Source organism: Limanda limanda, chromosome 13 (genome assembly GCF_963576545.1).
Source record: "Limanda limanda chromosome 13, fLimLim1.1, whole genome shotgun sequence".
Classification (NCBI taxonomy): Eukaryota; Metazoa; Chordata; class Actinopteri; order Pleuronectiformes; family Pleuronectidae; genus Limanda; species Limanda limanda.
The window spans coordinates 21858847-21880405 of record NC_083648.1 but is presented as its reverse complement, the minus strand read 5'-3'; the positions used below and the strand labels follow the sequence as shown (position 1 = coordinate 21880405).

General features: G+C 42.5%; 1 protein-coding gene across 1 annotated transcript in view; it reads right to left on the bottom strand.

Moving 5' to 3' along the window:
• Nucleotides 1-6141, bottom strand: part of zswim5 (zinc finger, SWIM-type containing 5) — a 58925-nt gene extending 52784 nt beyond the window's left edge. The window contains exon 1 of the mRNA XM_061085018.1: nucleotides 5622-6141. Coding sequence (XP_060941001.1) covers nucleotides 5622-6141 — 520 coding nt within the window. The remainder of the gene's footprint in view (nucleotides 1-5621) is intronic.
• Nucleotides 6142-21559: the final 15418 nt, after the last annotated feature.

The following is a 21559-nucleotide window of genomic DNA, read 5'->3' as shown; positions in this document are numbered from 1 at the left end:
GAGTAAAGAAGAAAAAAAACTCTAAGATCTGTCTTTGGCCGACTAACAGCCCTTTTACTATGCAGGAGACTACAGAGAGAAAATGATTTAAGTGCGATTCATCTTTGACTGATGTATGCTACGGAGTCACAAAGGGGGGAATGCGTGTGAAGAGCATAAAAGGGGTTGAAACATAAATATCAGACATGGAGCTACGTAAAGAGATACGTGAATGAGTGAAAAGCAGATAAAGGAATGAGAGAAAGAAAAACAAAGATGACAAAGTAGATGTAAGAGCAGGAGAGCGGCAATAGATGAGAACTGAGCGGTGTACTCAGCCCTGAGAGAAGAAAAGCTGGGAGTTGAAGCAAGCGAGGGGGATGAGCTCACCACCACCTTCTGTCTGTTTTACCGTAACGCTCTTGAGCAACTGATGAGTGGATTTACACCAGAGGCTCACAAGTTTTTCCACAACAAGGAACCCCCCCCACCAGGCCATTCTGCCAGGATATTACATGTGAGGATATCCTAGTAAGACCAGCCACTAACGCCTCCAGACACACACACACACACACACACATTCATCAAACAAAAACAAAACAAATTCCCACATGAATACCTTATCTCCCCTCCCACACTCTTACACTAAATGATTCATGCATTAATGAGACTAATCAATAATGAAATATTCGCTAGCTGCGAACCCTATAGAGTACATATTAAATCAAATGAATTGGTTGAGCTCGTCCAAATGATTGCCTGCTTCTTGCCCAATCATTTACAAGGGAAATCATTTTCATCATTTTCGCTAACATTGTGTTAAATCTATTGTGGAATGAAGCACTGGGCGCTGCATGACATTTCCGGATGCGAAACCTTTTAATGTTCATATACACATTTAACAATCTACATTTGGTACTTGGCCGTCTTCGATACACAAGACATATTTCCCCCAGTGCAGAGAAGTGCCTCTGACTACAGGACTAATTTCAGGACCTGAGACGTTCGCAGTAAAGAAGCATCACAGAAGTGTGTGTTTTCCGCCCACTGCCCGACTCTAACATACAGTTTAATCCCGTTCAACTTTGCTGCCTCGCTTTGTCACCGGTGCTTCAAGAGAAGTCGGGGACCCATTACAGCTTTATGTAACGTCGACGGACACGGAGGACGTACACACACACATACACGCAGATCCCTCCCACACACACGCACACCCACACACACCCACACACACACACACACACACACCTCTTTCTGTGAACAAGGGGTTTTTCTACAGCTGGGTAACAAAGCATGACCCAATAATCCCAAAGCTTGACTCAAAGCTAAAGAACCCCCCCACCACCCCTCTTCGCTCCCTCCTCTTATATCCCTTCCTCCCACTCTCTGAGGACTTCATAAGGCTCTGGCAAAGAGGGCACACGTGTGTGTATATGGCGTGTACGAGAAGGGGGGGGGGGTTACAAATACAAGCACGCTTAGCTTTGATTACTCTAATTATGACTCGGAGCGAGGAGTAGATTATTATGAACACATGGCAGACGAGTTGTTGATGAGCTCACGTCCCTTCAGTTCCTCCATGTTACCGTAACAAGGGGCCTTTACTGGTAATGTACAGGGGTGGAGGCCGTCTGAGGGGCAATAAGGCCTCTATTCCTTTTTTAACTGCTAACACACATAGACGTCCTCGATGGTAAATATTATAACTTTGTAATCAACTTAATATCTTCTCATGAATCACTTCATTATGACCCAATACCAAAAAGGCGTGAGAGACTGTATCGATACCATTTTGTCCAGTACATATGATATGGCTTTACAAATTAGATTTTGTCTTGCTTAAACCTGTTTCCTCCATTGTGGCAACAGAAGGCAACAGTTGTCCCCCTCCTTCCACACACCCTATAGTCGGGTCTTAAACTTTCCGTGACCCGGACTCTGAATTTAGTGCTACAGAGTAGAAAAGCAGATCAGAGTCTCCCCCCCATCACCACCACCACCAGATCCCATTAGTAATTACCTGAAAAAACAAGAGCAATTCCAGATCTGCCTCTAGGCAACACCGGCAAAGTGGGACAAAAACAAGTCTAAAGATGAGTTTTACAGGAACAGGAGCACCTGCTGGGCTTGTGATAGCTGTGAGGAATACTAAAAAAATGAAATCTTATGATAGCCTAGCTCGTGATCTAATCACAGCTCAACAACTCAGACAACACAACTCAACTTGACACTGAGGCTACATCAACAATACCACCATAATAGTAGTAGCCTGAAACGCATCAGCTCTGCTACAGATACATCTGGCCTCCACACTACTCAAGAGTTTAAGACTTAATAAAACAGAGATGTTTGGAAATGATGATGAAGACACTGACAACTGCTTGTTTATTGGGTCTTTTCAGTCGTGACGTAGCCTGTGCTTCTCCTACCAAAAGAAAACAGCCAGCATTAGCCTTGGCTACCAGTTAGCCACCATTAGCACACACATTCCCAGTGTGTGTGAGTGGTCAATTGATATGTGTTTGGCGTCTAGTATGAACAAGGGATTTAAACTGATATGGAGCAAAAACACTGGTGTGGACAGAGTTCACTTTATTTAAAAAATGCGATTTTCCAACAAAAACAAAGTAGCATGGATGTATCCTAAAGCAGATTGACGATGACTCTGTCCTAAACTACCAAAATCCAGCAAAAGAACAGCTGTTTATAGACGCACACCACAAGGTTCAAAAGTTTAACACCAGATTTTCAGACTCCCAGAGATGCCATATTTGAAACTATGCCTCACCGTGCATGTGTCAGCACGCAGCCCGGTCTCATTCCTAATCGCTCCCTGGCAAGTTCCTATTACAGAGTACATGAGGCACGTCCATCCCCCTTTCTTAAGAACAAGCACTGCCACTATTTTAAGTGGTGATTATATTATGCCATGTCAGGTGAAAGCAATCTTAAGACTGTAATTTACAGGTGTGGAACACGATCCGTAATGACTGCATTGTGTATAGGCGCCGCGCTTGGTTGCTCAACCTATCTCAAGCCAGCTCTGAAAAGAAAGAAAGAAAGAAAGGACGAACGAAAGGAGAAAGAAAAAAGCAATTGTTCTCCTGATAAGCCAGTCAGTAAACCTGACAAAGTAAACTAGTTCCCATGGTCCACAAAGTGAAGAACAAGCCAAATCTTATCCTGGTGTCACACAGCTATGTGGCCCGTCCTGTGTTTTGTTGACAGATAAACAGGACCATGTGGCCTGCCTGCTATGACTGACCTTGGGGGGCGGAGCATGGTAACCAGAGGAGTTTGCTCACAAATGTCCATACCATTTATATTTTAACTGAAACCACTGGATATAGTGTCCAAAATCACAAAGTATACAAGTGGTGGTTCTGCTGACTTTATAGCTATTTTTAATTAAAGCTCTATAGATGGACACAGCAGCATTAACAGATTAATTCCCTGGATCTACTAATCTGATGCCACCTATGTACAACATGTTTTCGTTGCAGTGGCAGAAGCAGTTCACCTCTGCTGACTTCTTCAAGCGACCTTCCCTCAACCCTTTGCATACTGTGCAAATGTAAAAGGCCTTGTGGCAGTGGACAGAGTTGAGGCATATTTGACTTTTTAAACTTCTTGTTCTTGCAAATCAACTCCCTCCCCTATGTACAACCTCCCAACAGCCGAACAACAAAGGTCTCACTTAATGATGTATAGTGTGTAGCATTCTGTCTTGAGTTCAAAAAGCTAGCGTTGTTCTTGCTTCCATTCTTCATTAAAGGAGTTTATCACCAAGATGGGAAACTTTGGGTGAGTTCATGGATCAGCGTGACACGGAGAACATTCATTGAATAGCTCAGACTTTGCATTTTTTTAATTCAAACCCACTTTTTAAACCGTTGATCAGATGATAAGAGTAAACATTTGAACCAGCCACTATAGGTCACGTTCAATTAATTTCCTCCAATCATTCATCTTCAATATTTCACTTATTTGCTTATTAATTAACACACAGCCTCCACTTCTTGTCAACCATTTGCCTACCGTGCAAACGCCCGGCCTTGTGGGAATCGTCACAAAACAACCTCAGCATGTTGGACTTTTTAAACTTCTCCTCCTTGCACACCGCAACTCCCCCCACTCAAAATAAAAAAACTTTATCACCAGATTTCACTCTCATAATCACATGTCTCACATTTCATTCGAGGTACATGGGGGAGGAATCGATGAGCATTTATGAGATGCAATTACATAGAGCAGTCGGAGCAGCAGCAGTCGACCCCCCCCCCCCCTTCTGTGTCTTCCACACTGGGGCAACATGAAACCCCCCAGACAAGCTCCAGTGGCTCTCGCACCATATGGCCGCAGAGAAACACTGCCAGTAGCCATACAAGGACGGGTGTTTTTTTTTTTTCTTTTAAACTATCCATCGGTTTCATCTCATCAGTTTCCCTGGTGTCTGGGCTCATTTGGTGACTGTGTGCAGCGCAGGGGATGAAACTAATGAGAGTGAATGGCAGAGGGAGCTTTGCGGAATGGCCCTTTGTTTGGAAACAGCCTCTCTCTCTATCTCTGTGTGTGTGTGTGTGTGTGTGTGTGTGTGTGTGTGTGTGTGTGTGTGTGTGTGTGTGTGTGTGTGTGTGTGTGTGTGTGTGTGTGTTTGCGTGTGTGTGTGTGTCTCTGCAGCGCTGGAAATGCGAGACGCTTATCGATCATTTTCGACTGGAAGCCTTTTGTGTTGAGAGGCTGCGGACAAACACCCAGCGATTTATACACAACCTTATATGTGATTCACTTTAAAAAAAAATAAAAAACCCACATCAAACAGTCCCGGACGTGTGTGTTGTAGGAGCTGCGCTCTTTGTCCGGGTCCGAGCAGCAAATAAACACAAAAAAAACAGTGGGGGATTTTTCTCTCGGATTAACGCTGGATTAATCATAATAAGAGACCCAATAACCGCCTTTGTCTCCTGCTTAAGCCTCTGTCAACCGACTGGGCGCCGAGAATAAACGACTTTTTCTCGGCATAAACAATAATAAAGCCCGGACGCCACAACGCTGGCTTTTTGGAATCCGCGTCTGTCACAGCCCGCCTCCTGCTGCTCCTGTGCCGGGCGAGCAGCTCCAGCCAGCCCCGGCACAGGAGCTCCGGGGACACGGAGGGGAAACATGGCTTCTTGTGTTTCAAAATAAACAAAACAGAGCCCGAATTGTAAAGCGAGCGAGTCGAAGGAAACACCGGAGAGAGAGACGCAGGAGCCGGGGGCAGAGCTCCGGAGCCACAATGGGAAGAAGCCCTTTAATGTTTAAACAGCATCTGGTCGCGGCTAAGCTAACAGCCTCTTCTCCGCTTCCCGTTCCAGCCACACCGGGGCTCGGAAAGAAAAATAAAACTCACAATTCGACAACAAATGTCTCCACATAAGTTTAAATAAAATAAAAAAAGCCACAGGGAAGCGAGTGAAGCTTCATTTCCGCCGAAAACCCGACGCTTTACACACTTTCCACGATAGCAGGGAAACTTCCATCAATCATCCCCCGGATAGATCCAGCAGCCCCGGCGCTGACACCCGGGGACAGCCCGTGGTGTTCCGGCTGATTAAACCCGCAGCTTCAACCTCAGTTACAGTAAAATATATTCCACTTACCAACTTGTAAAACGTTTTCCACACAGCCGGTCTCCAGAAGCCGGATACCGCGGCGGAATGGCAGTCCGTCTCCGGTTCCCACCGCTCCGGCTGCCCCCGCCGTGGCTGCCGTACCGGCGGCGGATCCTCCAGCAGCAGCGGCGGTCGTAGCTCCGGAGCCGGCACTCCCAGCGCCGCCGGTAGCCGCCGGACCCTCCTCGCCGGCCACACGGCACTGAAACGACGAGTACATGCATATCTCCTTTTCGTTGCGGGGGAAAGACCAGTAGACGATGCGGCGCTGGACGGGCTCCGGGATCCGCTCGAAGCGCTCCTCAACTCTCTCGAAGGCCCACTTCTCCGCTACTGCCTTCGCGGCGCAGTCCAGCAGGGACTCCGGGGAGCGGTACCGGGAGCTGGGCATGCCGTGGCCGGGCCCCGGACCCGGACCCCGGGGTGCAGGGCGCAGGCAGGGTCGCTTGCTGGCCGGAGGTGAGGAGAAGAGGGGATGAGGCGGCTGTTCTCTGCGTCCTTCCGCCATGGCGAGCCGATCAACACTGAGCAGGCGGACGGTGAGCGGACACAGAGCAGCAGCAGGAAGACACACACACACACACACACGCACACACGTACACGCACACACGCACGCACGCACGCACGCACACAAAAACACACACACAGCCAGCCTGTGTCAAACTAATAATCAAGACTTCCGACTCAGGCTTCAAAATAAAACTCGTTATTACGAGTTTATCGAGCTTTTTGAATAAACATCAAAACAACAACATATTTCAGTCGGAATGGTTTGAAATCGTATTTAATTTAGCTCTATAGACTCTCTTTACCAAAATTTCCTACAAGATGTGACAGTTGCAATTTCATTATTGCAATCAATTTATTGAATCATTTGTTACAAGATTGTTAAGGGGAAATAAACCAGACTTTTTCATATATAACCAATAATATCAAAATTATAAATGCTTGAAAGATGGTTATGTGAAGATTAGATAAGATAAAATAGCATTTAGTAAGAAATATAAGTAAAAATAAAAATAGAAATAAAATTTAGAATCCAATAAAAATAGACATACTACAACAATATAAATAGAAAAAGGCTACTATATTCAAGGCTGTGTTTGTAAATGTTTAATATATTAGTAAATATTATGTAATTGGCTCATGGATCCAATTTATGTTTAAAACTAACTATTTTTGTTAATATAGATGATCTGCAATCGATTAATCATTGTATCTTATAAAAAGTCAAAGCATCTTTGCAGATCCAAAAGTTTCATCTTTAATTCCCTTTTTTTGTTTATATAAAAGACCAAAACCCAAGTCCCAAAGTCCACAATAGCTGTTGATTGTGTTTCTGTCAGTGCACTAAATGATTCATCAGTTTAGTTGTAATCAATCTGAATGAATTCCAGGATAAAGCGAGCTGGCCACGCTGAACGGTGTTGCTTAGCGATCCAGTACAGGAGCCCAGCAGCCCTTAGATTGGACTGGACTCCCTGTGGTTTTATAGTACAGGATTTTACCCAGAATAGACTGCACAGACAAGAGCTGTCCTAGAGCAAAGAGTAGGTTTTATGAGTTTTTTCAAATTCTACCTATACTAGGCCATATACAGAGCGACGCCACTTAATTTAATGACAACTTACTTAATAAACGAAATAAATGCAACTCTAGTTGTGGTATAATTTAGATATAATTTTCACTCTTTAAAATAATAAGTAAGTAAAACAAGACTTAATGCAAACATTGATTGAATACAATCTCAACTTCTTGTCACACTGGATGCATAACCTACCAATGCTGTACCCATTTTGGATGTGGGTGGGGTATTGTTCTGGACCTGAAGATAATGTTTTGCATTGTGAAAAGTCAGCACTCTCCACGGCTGCAGCTATATTTATCTACGCTTGTAGCGTGGGCTGCTGTTCCTTCCCCTGCTGGCACCATCTTCATGTGGCACCACTACCATTGTCTTTTCATAGCCTGTTTGGAGCATAAAGTAAATATTATCAATGATTAATTAGACTTGAGTCATTGAGAATTTGAAATGCCAGCGGATAAAAATTGTTTTTCAGACAGTGCTCCCATTCTTTGTTAACTGTTTCTATTTAGTAATGTGTTTTATTCCCATTTAAGATAAAATATATTCAAATACAAATGTATACATCTCATACTTAATGTGTAACATGTTCAGCAGTTGTTGCTTTGTCGAAATGAATGAGTTAGTCATAGCAGGACTTTTATTCTAAAAGTCAAATCTTTCCATTTCCTGTCTCTGTGGCTATATGTCTGTTTGACTTGCTATGGCTGAGCAGGCAGAGGCAGAATCAGTTGAGAGAGCGAGAGAGTCATTAAATTGTTGGTAGGTGGAGGATTTTACACATCACTAACCAACACAATAACAAAACACTCCAGTCTCCAATCAGCATGGCACTACAGCTCCTATTTTTCTCTACCATGTTCAAGCATGCTTTATGTTTACATGACAACGAGCATCAGATAAACAATCATTGTAAATATCAATTAAAACTAATAAGCCAACAAATATTCCTGATGCTGGTTTCCTGTCATTTTCTTCTTGCTGTTAATCACTCACTCGCTCCTTCACTCTTCCTCTCGACTTGACATCAAGGTCCTTGATGTGTGAATTTCATACTGATGCAGATAACCACCTATAGCCTCTCCCCGCGAATCGCAAAGTCACTGTTTTGCAAATTAATTCACACCATGGTGAGTCCTGTAAATATCAGTCACCCCCCCTCCGTCGGAGAATACACATTTGGTGGAGTGGGTGCAGCACTGCAGTCTGTTTCCCACAGCAGGCCACAGGGAGGGTTTGGAGCCAACTGTCAACTTAACAGTTTGGCTAAGGCTCATTTCACAAGGAGACTGAGCCTTCTGCTTATATATTAGAATCTACACTTAAAACCTTTCAAAGTAATTGTGCATTATTGTGGAGCACAAATCCACAATGAAAGTCACTCATAGTAAGTTTTACATGTGCAAACAGTTCAAACTAAACCTGTTGCTGTTTATTGCTTTTTGTAACTTTACATTGTTTGGATGAGATTTTTAACATCATCCTTATCGTTTTTATCAAACTGACAAATCTTGACGAGATCTAATAGTAAAGGTCCAACAGTATGTTGTCAATAAAGTATACCAAAGGAGCATGATTGTCATATATGCACAAACCTGACAGTTATTACTGAGCTGTGAAATGAGAGGCTGATAAATTCACAGTTTAAGAATATTGTATTCGTTCTCTGCATCACTGAGTCCTTTACCGCTGCACCACCGGCTGCTAAGCTGTGATTTGATCATTTGCCAACACACGTGCTGAAGATCTTTCTAAAACAATAGATTTCCGAGCGTGCTGCTGGATAAATGGTATAATCCTGTCAAGCTGTCCACTCTTGCGTCCACACTCCATCCACACAATTATATGTTTGGTTACCTTCTTAAACTGTGTTCAACAGTGCGCCAACTGCGGGTTTGCCTTGTCTACCAAACTGCTTTACACATTGTGCTGAGCAGTTATTAATATAATATAGTGTTTGTGTATTTTCATCTGTATTTGTGATAGAGAGAGATGATTGTGGTGATCAGAGGAAGCTGCAATGCTCGGAGTGTTCAAACTAAGCCATCAGTGTCCCCAAAAGTCTCAGTTTTAAGGGCTCTAAAACATAGTATTGTGGACACATGGTGTAAACTGAGCAAAAGGGATGCATTTTAAAATAAAACACTTTAGTGTGTTTGTACAGACTCTACTTAATTGATGATTTAAATGATACAGTACTACCACACTATGTTAAGTTATAATCAATGAGTAAAGCGTTTTTAACTTTTCATATGACTGTTTTAAGCTGTTTTCAGATATGTGGAGAAAGTCTGGATCCAACACTCTGGAGATCCTCCGTGGGACATGTCTGAAAATGACTGTTGGCAAGTTGTTTTATTGGAAGTTACTGTTGCTTGGGAAGACTGGCGAGAGGAGGGCCATGAGTGCAAGAAGGCAAGCTATATCTAGAGCTGATTGAGGAATTTAGATGGCATGAGTGGAAGACCTGCTGGGAGCTCACTGGTGTAGGAGATTGGACACAGGCCACGATCACTCAAGTGAAGGTGTCTGATGACCAAACACTCAAAACACCCCACGACCTTGGGTTTGTCACTGGTGATGTGTCCAATTTGCAACAATTGACGTTAAGTTCCACAGACAGATTTCTGGAATTATAGGATAGATTCAAATTAATATTTGACCATAATCCACCAAGAACAATGTCTTGCAGATGTCTTGTTGGCCCAGATGCTAACAGACGGTTACAGCTTTGATGGATGCACTGGATAGGCCTCTATTCGCTGCAGACTCTTTGACATGTCCTTGTAGGAAAAGGTGTTACTGATAACATTGACAATGGCTCTATTCAATTCATGTATCCCAGTAAGAAATGACTGTGTGACAGTAAGCACTGCAGTTGATTGGAACTCTTGCTTCTGTGACATGACAAAATGTCTGCTGTGAATCCGACTGTGTGAGCCAATCATTGGCTTGCACCAGTACTTGTGTTGCCTGGTGAGTTTTTTCAGTGAGCTGCATTCAAACATTCAAAAAACATGGGAAATTAAGGAATCTAATGGCCATGTGATAAAACAACAACACAAAAATATCAGTTTTGCACAAAGCACCCTTTATCGCTTAGCATGTTTGTGTTTAGGAAAGGAAAGGGAACAATCTGCTGGGAACATATTGATCATTTTGGTGACTGTGCCATTGGGGCAATCGGGATCCGTCCAAGACTGTCTGTCTAGGTCTGATGCTCTTTGGGTGAAAAAAAAGAAAGTTTCCTATGTTGTCAGATCTGTCAGGATGAGGTGTAAAGGTTGTTCCAAAAATGCAGAACCAAAGTTCAGATAGCCAAACAAAAGGTATTTAATTCAACAAAGGGTCTTGCAGAAAACAATGATCAAAAGCAAAGTCAATAAAATACACAAACCAAAAAAACTGGGAACCAGAAGAGACAGTAAAAAGGGAACAAGGTGACAGGACCAGAAGGAAACACGAGGAACAATGACAAACTCTGTAGCGAAAGATAGTGAGGAGTGAATGACATGGCGAGTGAGAGGCAACGCTCTGACTAAGACAAAGGGAAGCATAGAGACATGCATGAATGAACACAGGTGAAACACATGGGGAACAGGTGCAGTAACATCACAGGGGCTTGAAAAGGGACAAAGACAGGAAGTTAAGTTACAGACACACAAGGAGCATCAATACAAAATAAAACAGGAAGAAGAGAACTCAGGGGGAAAACAACCACATACAAACACAAACCTAAACACAAGGAACACAGGTAAGAGTCAATAAACAAAATGAGACCCTAAACAAAAAAGTCTACAACAAAAATCCAAACTCTTGATAACAGATCTCAGAATCAAGATTAGAAGAAACGGTTTGAGGAATTGTCAGTATCTGAGTAGACATATTGTATATCAAGCAGTTTTGTTGTAATCATGGTCCCTGGTCAGCAGCGCCACCACGATCATGATCCACCATCACGATCGGATGCCACCATAGTCCAAAATCATGATCCACTGCCACCATCAGGATCCACCATCAGCTGCCACCTCATCATGTGATAATAGTCCACCACCATTATCAGATGCCAACATGATACAGGATCCGCCAATGTCATTTAGCGCAGCTATATCATTACATATTGTATCTCTGTCTCTGTGATATGATGAGCGCTAAACCCCACCCGAGAATCCCAGGAAAGTAATGTGTAAGAAATACATTACTTTCCTGGGATTCTCTGGGATTTTAGACGGGAAGGGGGGAAGTAGGATACCGGTCTATAGTTGGCTAAAACCTCCGGGTCCGAGGTGGGTTTTTTGAGAAGGGGTTTGATTACAGCTAGCTTAAAGGACTGTGGTACATATCATGATGATAATGAGAGAATGATTGTATTCTGTAACATACCATCAATTAGAGGCAAAATATAGAGTAACTTTGTAGGGATAGGACTCTTTTGTGGAAAAACGTTTAATAATGGTCAACTCTATATGGTTGGTTACATCTGCATGATATGCAAAGGCAAATTGCCCGTATACTTTGTTGCACATTTTCTCCTAACAAATGCTGTCATTTAGTTTTTTCACTGGCCTTGTATGGACAATTGCACAAGCAGACAAGATGTTCCATGAGCCTGGGATAAAGCCAATCTACACACGAGTGCTAATAAAGAAAATGTCTGATGAATGGACACCAAGGTTGAAATGAAACAGACTATCTCCTGTGAAGTTGACTCTTTAGAAGACATGAGGGAGAGACACTGTAGTCATCGAGCATGGAGACAATATTGAGATCTGTCTCTCCATGTACTCCCCACCCTCCTCTAAAGACTGCTTTTTGGCATACAATTATATTGAACAATAGGCCAAAGCCAATGGAGGATGCAACCCGTTACCATGGAAATGATTATGATGGATTTGTGGATAGACAGAGCAGGTAATTGGAAAAAGATTGATGGGTGACAGGGTGAAAGAGGGAGGTAGAAAGGGATGGAAAGAGAGAGGGATAAATTATCAAAGCAGCAGTGGGAGGATAGAAAGCTATTACACCCAATCTTTTTGGGATTTACAATTATATAATGATGCATCCTCTCTCTCATCAAGTCAATAGGCAATCATTCGTTCTTGCTGTTGCAGTTACTCCCTCTTCTCTCTTTCTTCCCCTTGTATTAGCCCTTCTTCTTCTTCTTCTTTTTTCTCCATATCCTGTTTTCTCTCGGACTTCCCTTGCCATTATTCCTCTCTCCTGACTCCAAAGAAGAAAGTGGGTCCATTGTGTGTAATTCCTTTCATTATCACTCAGAACAGGGAGGTGCTTTAAAGGGAGGAGACACCCCTGTGTGAAGCAGACATGCACACACACACGCACAGTGTCCTGGGGATGTAAACACATGGTGTGTCAGGTTGGGGAGGAGTTTGAGGATTGGACGTCATCAGAGAGCAGATGAGAGATTATAGGTGAGGAGACTGAGAAATTTTATGCAGTTAAGCTGCCCTTGAGCAAGGCAATAAACTTGTGGTCAGCTCTGCAAAAAAAGTGTTTGTACTGCTCAGCTCACAAAGATGAACTTGAATGTGCTTTTCAAAAATTTAAAATATTTGTAAAGGTATATAAAAGTTGTAGTAAAGGTTCTTAGGGCAAAAATTATATCTGGGTTCACGTTAAATCGTAAACCATAAATTTAACATTCATGGAAAATGTCCAGAAAACTGGGTCTAGACATTCACCGTAGTTTGCCTTTTTTCATAAGACGGATAAGAGGAGATCGAAGAATGAAGAATGAGGGGAGATTGTCCGGGTCAGACACATTCACAAGAAAAGGAAAATCTCCAGGCGAGAGAGGAGTGTGCTGCAGGCAACTAATGATTTCCGCCTTGATGCATAGTTACATTTTTGGGGAGGTGCACGTCAGGTTACGGCGTAGATCTCTGCCTGGGCTACATCTCTATGCGTACAGGCAACAGAGTAACTTTGATGCAGAAGCATGCCCTCTACATTTATGGCACCTATTTTTCATCCTGAAATGTTTTTTTCCACTTTTTTCCATGCCCACTCACTGGGAACTTTCCTGTTGTATTCTCACATGAGTTCTCACCTATTGTACGAGTCGGCTAGCAGGAAAAGTTCTGAAAACTGACTCAGACATTTGTGTTCTCACATGCAGCCCCTCTGGAAAATGTTCGGAGATCAGTGCATGTTGGAACGCTGCTATCTAGTGATACCAGTCTGAACAGGATCACCACGTCTAGTCAGCATCATTTTTGTGAGACAGACGGCCGCATCGATGTTTCATTGTTGATGTTTCGTTGTTGATGTTTCACTTGCCTTACTTCAGTAACAAAATCCATACTCAAAAACAAGTTTATTGTGTTCTATGTAGGAGCGATAACGTTCAGACTTTAGTATGTCTAAAAGCCGCTTATGTTTGAAGTAAATACAAGTGAATTTAAGATTATTTATCATATATGTCCAATGATCAACTTGAAATGTTAATATAAAGTTTTCAAAGATTGTGTCCTAGGACTCATCTGAGGACAGGGCGTCAAGATCACATGACCTCTGACTCCTCAAGGTGAATGAATGTACATATATACCTGTCGCCAATATTTGCCACAGAAGCCAACTAACAACGCGCATATTGTGAATATAACACACACACACACACATTCACAGAAGACACACACACATATACACACAGTCCAGGGACGAGAGTTCTGTCCTGAAGAGCCGTAGGAAAAGTAGAAATAGATCTGTGTGAGCAGGGAAAAAAAACAGGTTAACCACAGTGTGAAGACATTCAACAGACAAACAATGTGTGTGTGTGTGTGTCTGTGTTCGCTGGCCTTGACTCACAGCCACATGCACACACACCTTTTGTCTCCCAGAATTTGGCGAACCAAGGGGCTGACAGCTCGGGAACACTCTTTCCTCACCATAAACACTCCACTTGAGCTTCAGCTCTGGGGGACAATAGAGCAAAAATATCTGTCTTTTCTTTCTCGGCCTCTGTCCCTCTTTTCTCTCTCTCTCTCTCTCTCTCTCTCTCTCTCTGCACTAGTGCCTGTAATCATTTCAATTTATTTTCTACAGCAGTTTTTTTTCCTGTCTGAGCCCCACCGCCTCATTGTACAACGATATAAAGGCTGCAAATAAATAAGCGGGACAGGGAATAAATCTGCGCCTGCATCTAAGTGTTTTTGGTCACACGCGAAGGCTCATAAGCTACTGACCTGATTTTTAATGAAAGCTCAGTTACAGTTTTTCACAATTGTTAACACACGTTTTTCAAAACAATAACGGCTTTCTCAAAAATGCACACAGAAAACTCAAAACCTCACACAAAAAATTCTAAACCTGACACTCCCTTCGCAAGATGACTCTTTGCCATCAAAATGGAACTCGTGTTTTCATTTGGTACACACAGCCATATTTTCAAATGACACACACGTACCATTTATTGAGTACACACAACTAAGCATTTGCTTGCACACTTCAAAGCATTTACAGCACACTGAAGTGCAAAATTGAAAACACAATCATCGAAATGGAACACACTATATGAATGACAATGACTGGAGAATTAGCCATTTCTCCTTTTGTAAACTGTCTCAGTGTAGGCCTACTTTTTTCATAGTCAAACATCACACAAATATGCAGCAAAAAAAGGTTTATTTCGGTACACACAGAGAACAGTACAGTACTGACACAGACAGCATGAGAATGCAAGTTACAGTATGGACACAGAGAGGTCAACACAGTGGGCTACAGTGAGACACTGTAGAAAAGGAACAATATTGGATTACAGGTACAATACATGCATGTGTCAGTGCTGAATGTTTGGTACTAACAAGCACAAACTCTCGCTGTAACTCCTTGATCGTCTGTGTTCCGTTCGAATGGGACCCTGTATACCTGTTTCCTCCGCATGGCATTCCTATGAAGAATACGGTCCAATGTAGAGAGGCTGACGGTCTGGACGTTTCTAAATGTAGCATGGTTAACCAGGATCCTAGTTTTTTATTTGTCTGAGTGTGATAGCGTTGTTCTCACAAACCATATCTACAATTTCAGTCTCCTGTTCGGCTGTGAAAATGCGTGTTTCTCCACGGTGTGGTTCTCTTTCAGTCCTGCAGAATATAAATACTGTGAGCACACTGTATTCTATTCTATTCCATTGTTCATCAAAAAAAACAAAGGCTCAAGGCACTTTTATGCCGCAGTCCTGATTGCAAATCGTTCAACAGACCTGAATGTTTAGAGATTTGAGTATTTGTGTGTTGTAGGTTGATGCTTTGATATTTTACTTGAGAAGTGTGTGCAACAACTGAACATTGTATGTAGTGTTTTGACAACAAGGTGATGTGTAATTTACATCAGAGTGTAAAGAAGGAAAGTTAGACTCTAATGCGGTAAGGGAGTGTGAAGTAGTGCCAAATTGGGTCAAGCTATTGGTACATGAAGTGAATGTTGTGCAAATTGTGCCGAATTTTCGCCTTTTGTGTGTTAACAACTGAGAAAAACTGTAATAGAGCGCATTGTCAGGGGGCTGGTTTTACACCTGCACAATAACTATTGCACATATAGTTTCTTTTTAGGGGGGGTAGGGGGTATTTAGATTTTGTACTAGGACAGATTAAGCATGAACAGGGAGTGAAAGGGGAATACACGCAGCAAAGGGTCACAGGTTGGAGCCTCAATATATGGGGCACCCCGTAACCAAGGTGAGCTACCAGGCACCCCCACCAAAGGGGTTTCTTGTCCTGTTCTTGTCTTTGTCCTCTGGACTAACAAGGGTCCTGATTTTGCTATGTTGTTTGGAAATGTGAACACTCCCAGTGACTTGTCAAAGTGCAGGGTCACATAATAATAACGCCAAGGCTGGAGTGATTTTAAGATATAGGATGCATTTTATAATCTAATGAAAAATGATTGAATATGAAGCTCAGTTGCAATTGTAAGAAATCTGACAGGGCCTGTAAGCCTGTGGTGGTCCACTCTCTTGTCTGGATAAGTTGCACAGTGTCTGCACTTAATGATGAACTCCAGAGGATGTACGGATAACTTTGTCTTTCAGATGCGGGATGAAACAGAATTCATCAGCGGAGCTGTCAGCAATCGTCATCGGTATCTTCTACATGTATGGCTCTGCTTTTACATCCTGAGATATTAGATGTCCTTCAGTTTTTCTTTTCATTTTAGCGTCTGTCGAATGTTAGGAACATCATCAACTTACTCGCAGTAAATCCTGTGGAGGATCTCATGCTGTGTTCTCACATTGACTCCTCTGGACTTTCTGCAGACATTATACACAGGAACTGGCTTAAGAGAGTTTGACGTGGACCTCCGGAGTTCAGTGTAGATCTGAAAGCAGCTATATGGTACAAAACAAGACACTTTTTTGTTAGTTTTACATTTGTCCCCCATAATTGATTGATCTTATTTTCTACAATGAGCTAATGTTTACACTCACTTCTAGAATTTTGTGTTAATTACCGAACCAACTATATAAAATAACCAATAAAATAATCTCAATATTTGATCTTGTTTGAAATATTAAGTCTAATATTAATTTACAATTTGTATTAAGAGTGATACCGAATTAGGATATTAACCATTTCAATAATGTCCCAATAAGGTAAGTAGAGTAAAAGTCTGTAAAATATTTGCAGTTCTTGATCAAGTTGATGAATGACAGGAGTTGGAGCTGGATGATGACAATCATGGCTGCAGGGACACTGAGACAACAAATGTTGGTTGTTGTTTGACAGGAAATTCATTCTTGTGTGAAAGTGCATTTTATTCTATTTTTACATGATTATTGCCAGGATTGTCATACAAATATTAGCATACAGTAGTAATGTCTTCTACCTAAAATATGAATCAGGAAAAAGACTTGTTTCTCCTTTGGTGGAGATCTGCTATCACAAACTGAAGTGAAGTAAAGCCCTATGGGACAAATTGTGATTTGTAAATATGGGCTATATAATTAAAATGTTATGGATTGATTGATTGATTGGAGTTGCATGGAGTGTGTTGTACTATCTGTTGTAGGTCTTTTTCGAGGAACTCTTCTCTGCAGCGCTGACAGTACAATGACACATGGGTTTTTCATGACATCCAATTTGGTCAATATTTCGCAACAAGGTTCCTCTTGAATGTCACATTCTACTGAGTTACTGGCATTGATTTCTGTCACCACAGCATGTTTTATTCAACATGCTCTATGCCTACTTCCTGGACTGTACTGGACGACAACTATGCTAGCATTGCTTCAATCAAATAAAAGACTTATATGTTTTTTTCTCCTCATGTTAAGTCTCTGCTGTTTCAGTTCTGTTGATGAGCATATACAATTCTACCACCTCGTAGTTGTATATTTCCACTAAACAGTCACGTTACAGGAAATATATTCAATCAATTATTCTGATCTTCTAACCTTGAGTTCATGATGATGTCAAAGCAAAGTTGACTTTTGACCTTTTAGACACAAAAAATGTCCTCACCTCACGATTTTATTCTCCTTGACATTTTGGGTGAAGTTTGTTATTGTCCGTGAGGTCATAGTGAATCTAACAAAATCTTATCAGTTCACCTTTGAGCCCGATTAAACATTTGCACCAAATTTGAAGAAATGCCCCAAAGACACCCACAAGAATGGGAAGGATGGACAGACAACCTGAAGACATAACACCTGCGGCAACTGGCTGTCACTGGCTCTGATAGCAAGGCCACGACAGTTGAAGAAAGAAGGAGGAAATTCATTAATTCAGGCCTCAAGTTGATAATTTCTATACGCTAGTTTCAAGATGAGAGTAACAATATAAGTTTTATCTGCACTTCAAGAAGTGCCAGCAAGCTCAGATGTTCAGAATGAGCTTGACATGTGACGGGTCATTGTGTAACCCTGTTGCCTCTTGTCGTGTAGGGGCCGTACTGCCCCTCTTTAATTGCCCTCCAATGCTTCTGAAAGCAGATGACAGTAGTTACTTCATAGCAATCAAACCTTCAAGAGAGACAGTTAAACTTTCAAATTCCAGGTAATGTCTTTTTCCTCATTTTATCGGGAATCAAGCCTGTTTTAAGTGGCAACCTGACCTCGGGACTGCCATTGTGCTGACAGGACAGTTACTATAATCATCTGTACACAAGAAAACAGGCTACTGAAGGGGATTTCGTTATTTTGGATACAAGTAGAGATCCACGACTAATGGTCTTTGTTGTAATCCTGCACTGCTGCCACATTCCTCGAGGTGGATCTTTGCGAGGGAGCTTGACAGGTAAACCTTCAGGAATGTCTTGCCCCCAAACTAATAACTAGCATGCAAGATTGGCCATTCTTCCTTGAAAATGACTTGCATTGCCTCAGCAAAACGAGGGCTTTAAAATCGACGCACAAATCTGAACAGAAACCACCGGCTGACAGAAAATATGTTGACAGAGAGCAGAAAGTGTCTAATGGCTACAATCCAAAGTATATCCATGTATTAAAGTCCAAAAACTGTGGCCTCAGTGTGGCCTCGCCCCGAGATATATTTGTGACCTTTTGCCGCTTTATGTCCTCCCGCCCTTCCCTTCTCCTGAGATCCTCGGATGCCTTTCTTCTTGTTGTTCCAAAGACGAGACTTAGCAACAAAGGTGATAGAGCCTTTGCAGTTGGAGCTGAAGTCTGTGGAATGACTCGCCTGAGGAGACCAGGCCTGCACCAGGGAGACTCTGTTTCATCTTTTAAATCCCTCTTTTAAAAACATCTTTTTTTTTCTAGTGAATCATATATTACACTCTAAGTTGTTTGTGATGGGATTTTTAGTAGGTTGCTTTTTTATTATTCATTTTTAATCTTCTTTGTTTTGTTGGTCTCGCCGAAAAGCACTTTGTAACAGTTACACTGATTATTATCTAAATTCCTGTTGGTCTGTCCATCACACCAACACATGTGCTGGGTGGATTGCCATGAGATTTCATACAGACATTCATGGTCCTCAGAGAATGAAGCTGTTTTAAAACGGTGATCCTTCGTATAATCAGTTACATATTCAAAACAGCTACACTATATTAATACACAAGATGGCTGTATGGAGTACGGGCATGGATCCTGTGTTGTGTTGTCTGTGGCTACGTCTAACAGTTTCACGCTGGAGATTCCAGGAGCTTGGTATCTCACAGAAACATGAGCAATTCTTCTCCTTTAGTTTTTTAATGGTGATTGACAAACAACCTTTAGGTGCATCACTGCCACTTTCTGAACTGGATTCAGCAAACCTGTTTGATTAAACGTAACTTCAGAAGAAAATCAAACATGCTGTGTTCTGTTTTGTTCTGCACCAGTAGGTCTTTCCAACAGAAATCAACTTCTATTAATGAGGTTTGACCTAATCCTTTAACCATGTTAAGTGCCCGACACCTGGTTCCTTATTTACATAACATTAAAGCAATGACGTTAGCAACTGAAAACCGAGGATAATCAGATTTCTCTTAAGTGCATGTAAACGCAGCGAGTGTGTGACAGAGTCAGATCAGAGCAGAGCGTTTTGTCAGCCTGACACAGAGGTGATGATTAAGACTGAGGTGTCAACAGGCTGCGGATTGGCCAGACACAGACTGTATGTGTGTGGACAGTTTGTGTGTGTGTGGGTGTGGGTGGACAGTGTGTGTATTTGTGCCTGCATCAAGGGTGAGGGGAAGTGTGCAATCACCTAACCGATGGCGAACTCATGAGTGCACCATTTGCGCCTGAAAACACTTCCTCTCAAAATTGCTTCCTGAGACACACACACACACAAACACACACACACACACACCCACACACACACACACACACACACACACACACACACACACACACACACACACACACACACACACACACACACACTCAGCTGATGAGATGTTCTGTGAAGGGCTTCTCCTCAGCAGAGGTGGCACCTCTGCCTTTTAGCAGCTTCTTATGACCCTCACTCTCCTACAATACACACTCACACACAGGCTCCAGGCAACTGACTCACTCCCTCCCTCTTTATTCAAAGCTTGATTTCTTTTCATCAACTCTGTCTCTTCCCCCTTTTCTCATCTTCACCTTTCTACTCTGCTGGATACTCTTGTTTGTGTCAAATCCAATCCCTGCTTCCCTCCTGGCCTCTACCTCCGTCCCTCCTCACATCTTTGTCCCCCTTCCATTATCTTCCCTCCTGCCTCCTTTCTCCACCTCTTCTTCTATCTCTTTCACTGCTGACTATCTCTTTTATTTGCCTGCTTTTCTCAATATCCACCGTCTCCTCAAGTCTTCTCGCTCTTTCTCTGTCCTCTATTCTTTTGCTCGCTTTACAGCGCTCCCCTCTGCGGGCTCTCTTCTTCTGCCTATCTCCTCCTCTGCGACCTCTCACCCTCTATTTTCCCCTCGCCTTTTCTCTCTGCGCTCTTCTCTTTTCGCAGCCCCTTTCTCCTTCACTCTGGGTGCCGGGGCTTTGTGGAGACTCTCAGCCCCCAGTGGGACATCCAGCAGGAGAAAGAGCTGAAAAACAAACTGTGGGACAGGGGAGGGAGGGGAGGAGAGAATAAAGGTGGGAAGAAAAGGAAGGATAGAAGAGCCGAGTCTCATGTAAAGAGGACAGAGAAATGCCAAATACCCATGTGAATCTTTTGGCTGAGAGCAGTAAAGCAGGCCCCCTTTTTAAAAAACTTTTTTAAAACATTGCTTTGACAAAGAAATCCAATTTTGGTGATGTAATCGGATTACAGACCACAATTTAATTTTAACCACCAACAAAATCCAAAAGAGACCAATATAGACAAACACTTTTATGGCTCTGAACAGACAGACGTGGCGACACTATTGTTCAGCGTGATGTTACAATAGAGCTGCTTTCATACATGCACTCAACTCTGAACTTTTTACAGACATTTTTAGGAGGAGCTGTATGTGAGAACGGAAATGTCAGAGTCAGTTGCTCCGGACATTTTCCAGGAAATTTTCCTTGCAGCCCCAAAGGAAAATGACCAGAAAAGGTCAGAATGAGCCCACATAAGGATACAGGAAAATGTTACTAATAGTGCTTCCAGACATGCACTTGACTCTGCAGTTCCTGCCTATTCTCTCCGGAGGAAGTGCCTGTGTGAACGCAAATGTCCAAGTGAGAGGCTCCGCAGTTTCTACAGACTTTATCTGCCTAGCCTCCTGGTATATAGTCTGTACAAATCCAAGAGAAGTGGATGTGTTAACACAGCAGGGGATCCCCGCTTGATTAACCACGAGTGAGTGCGGTTAAACACAAAAATCTCCTGGTGAAAAAGCACCGTCATACATGTGGAACACACAGGCAAAGATATCAAGAGAGTTTGTGGTGATAAGAGCTGACAGCGTGGTTCGGGT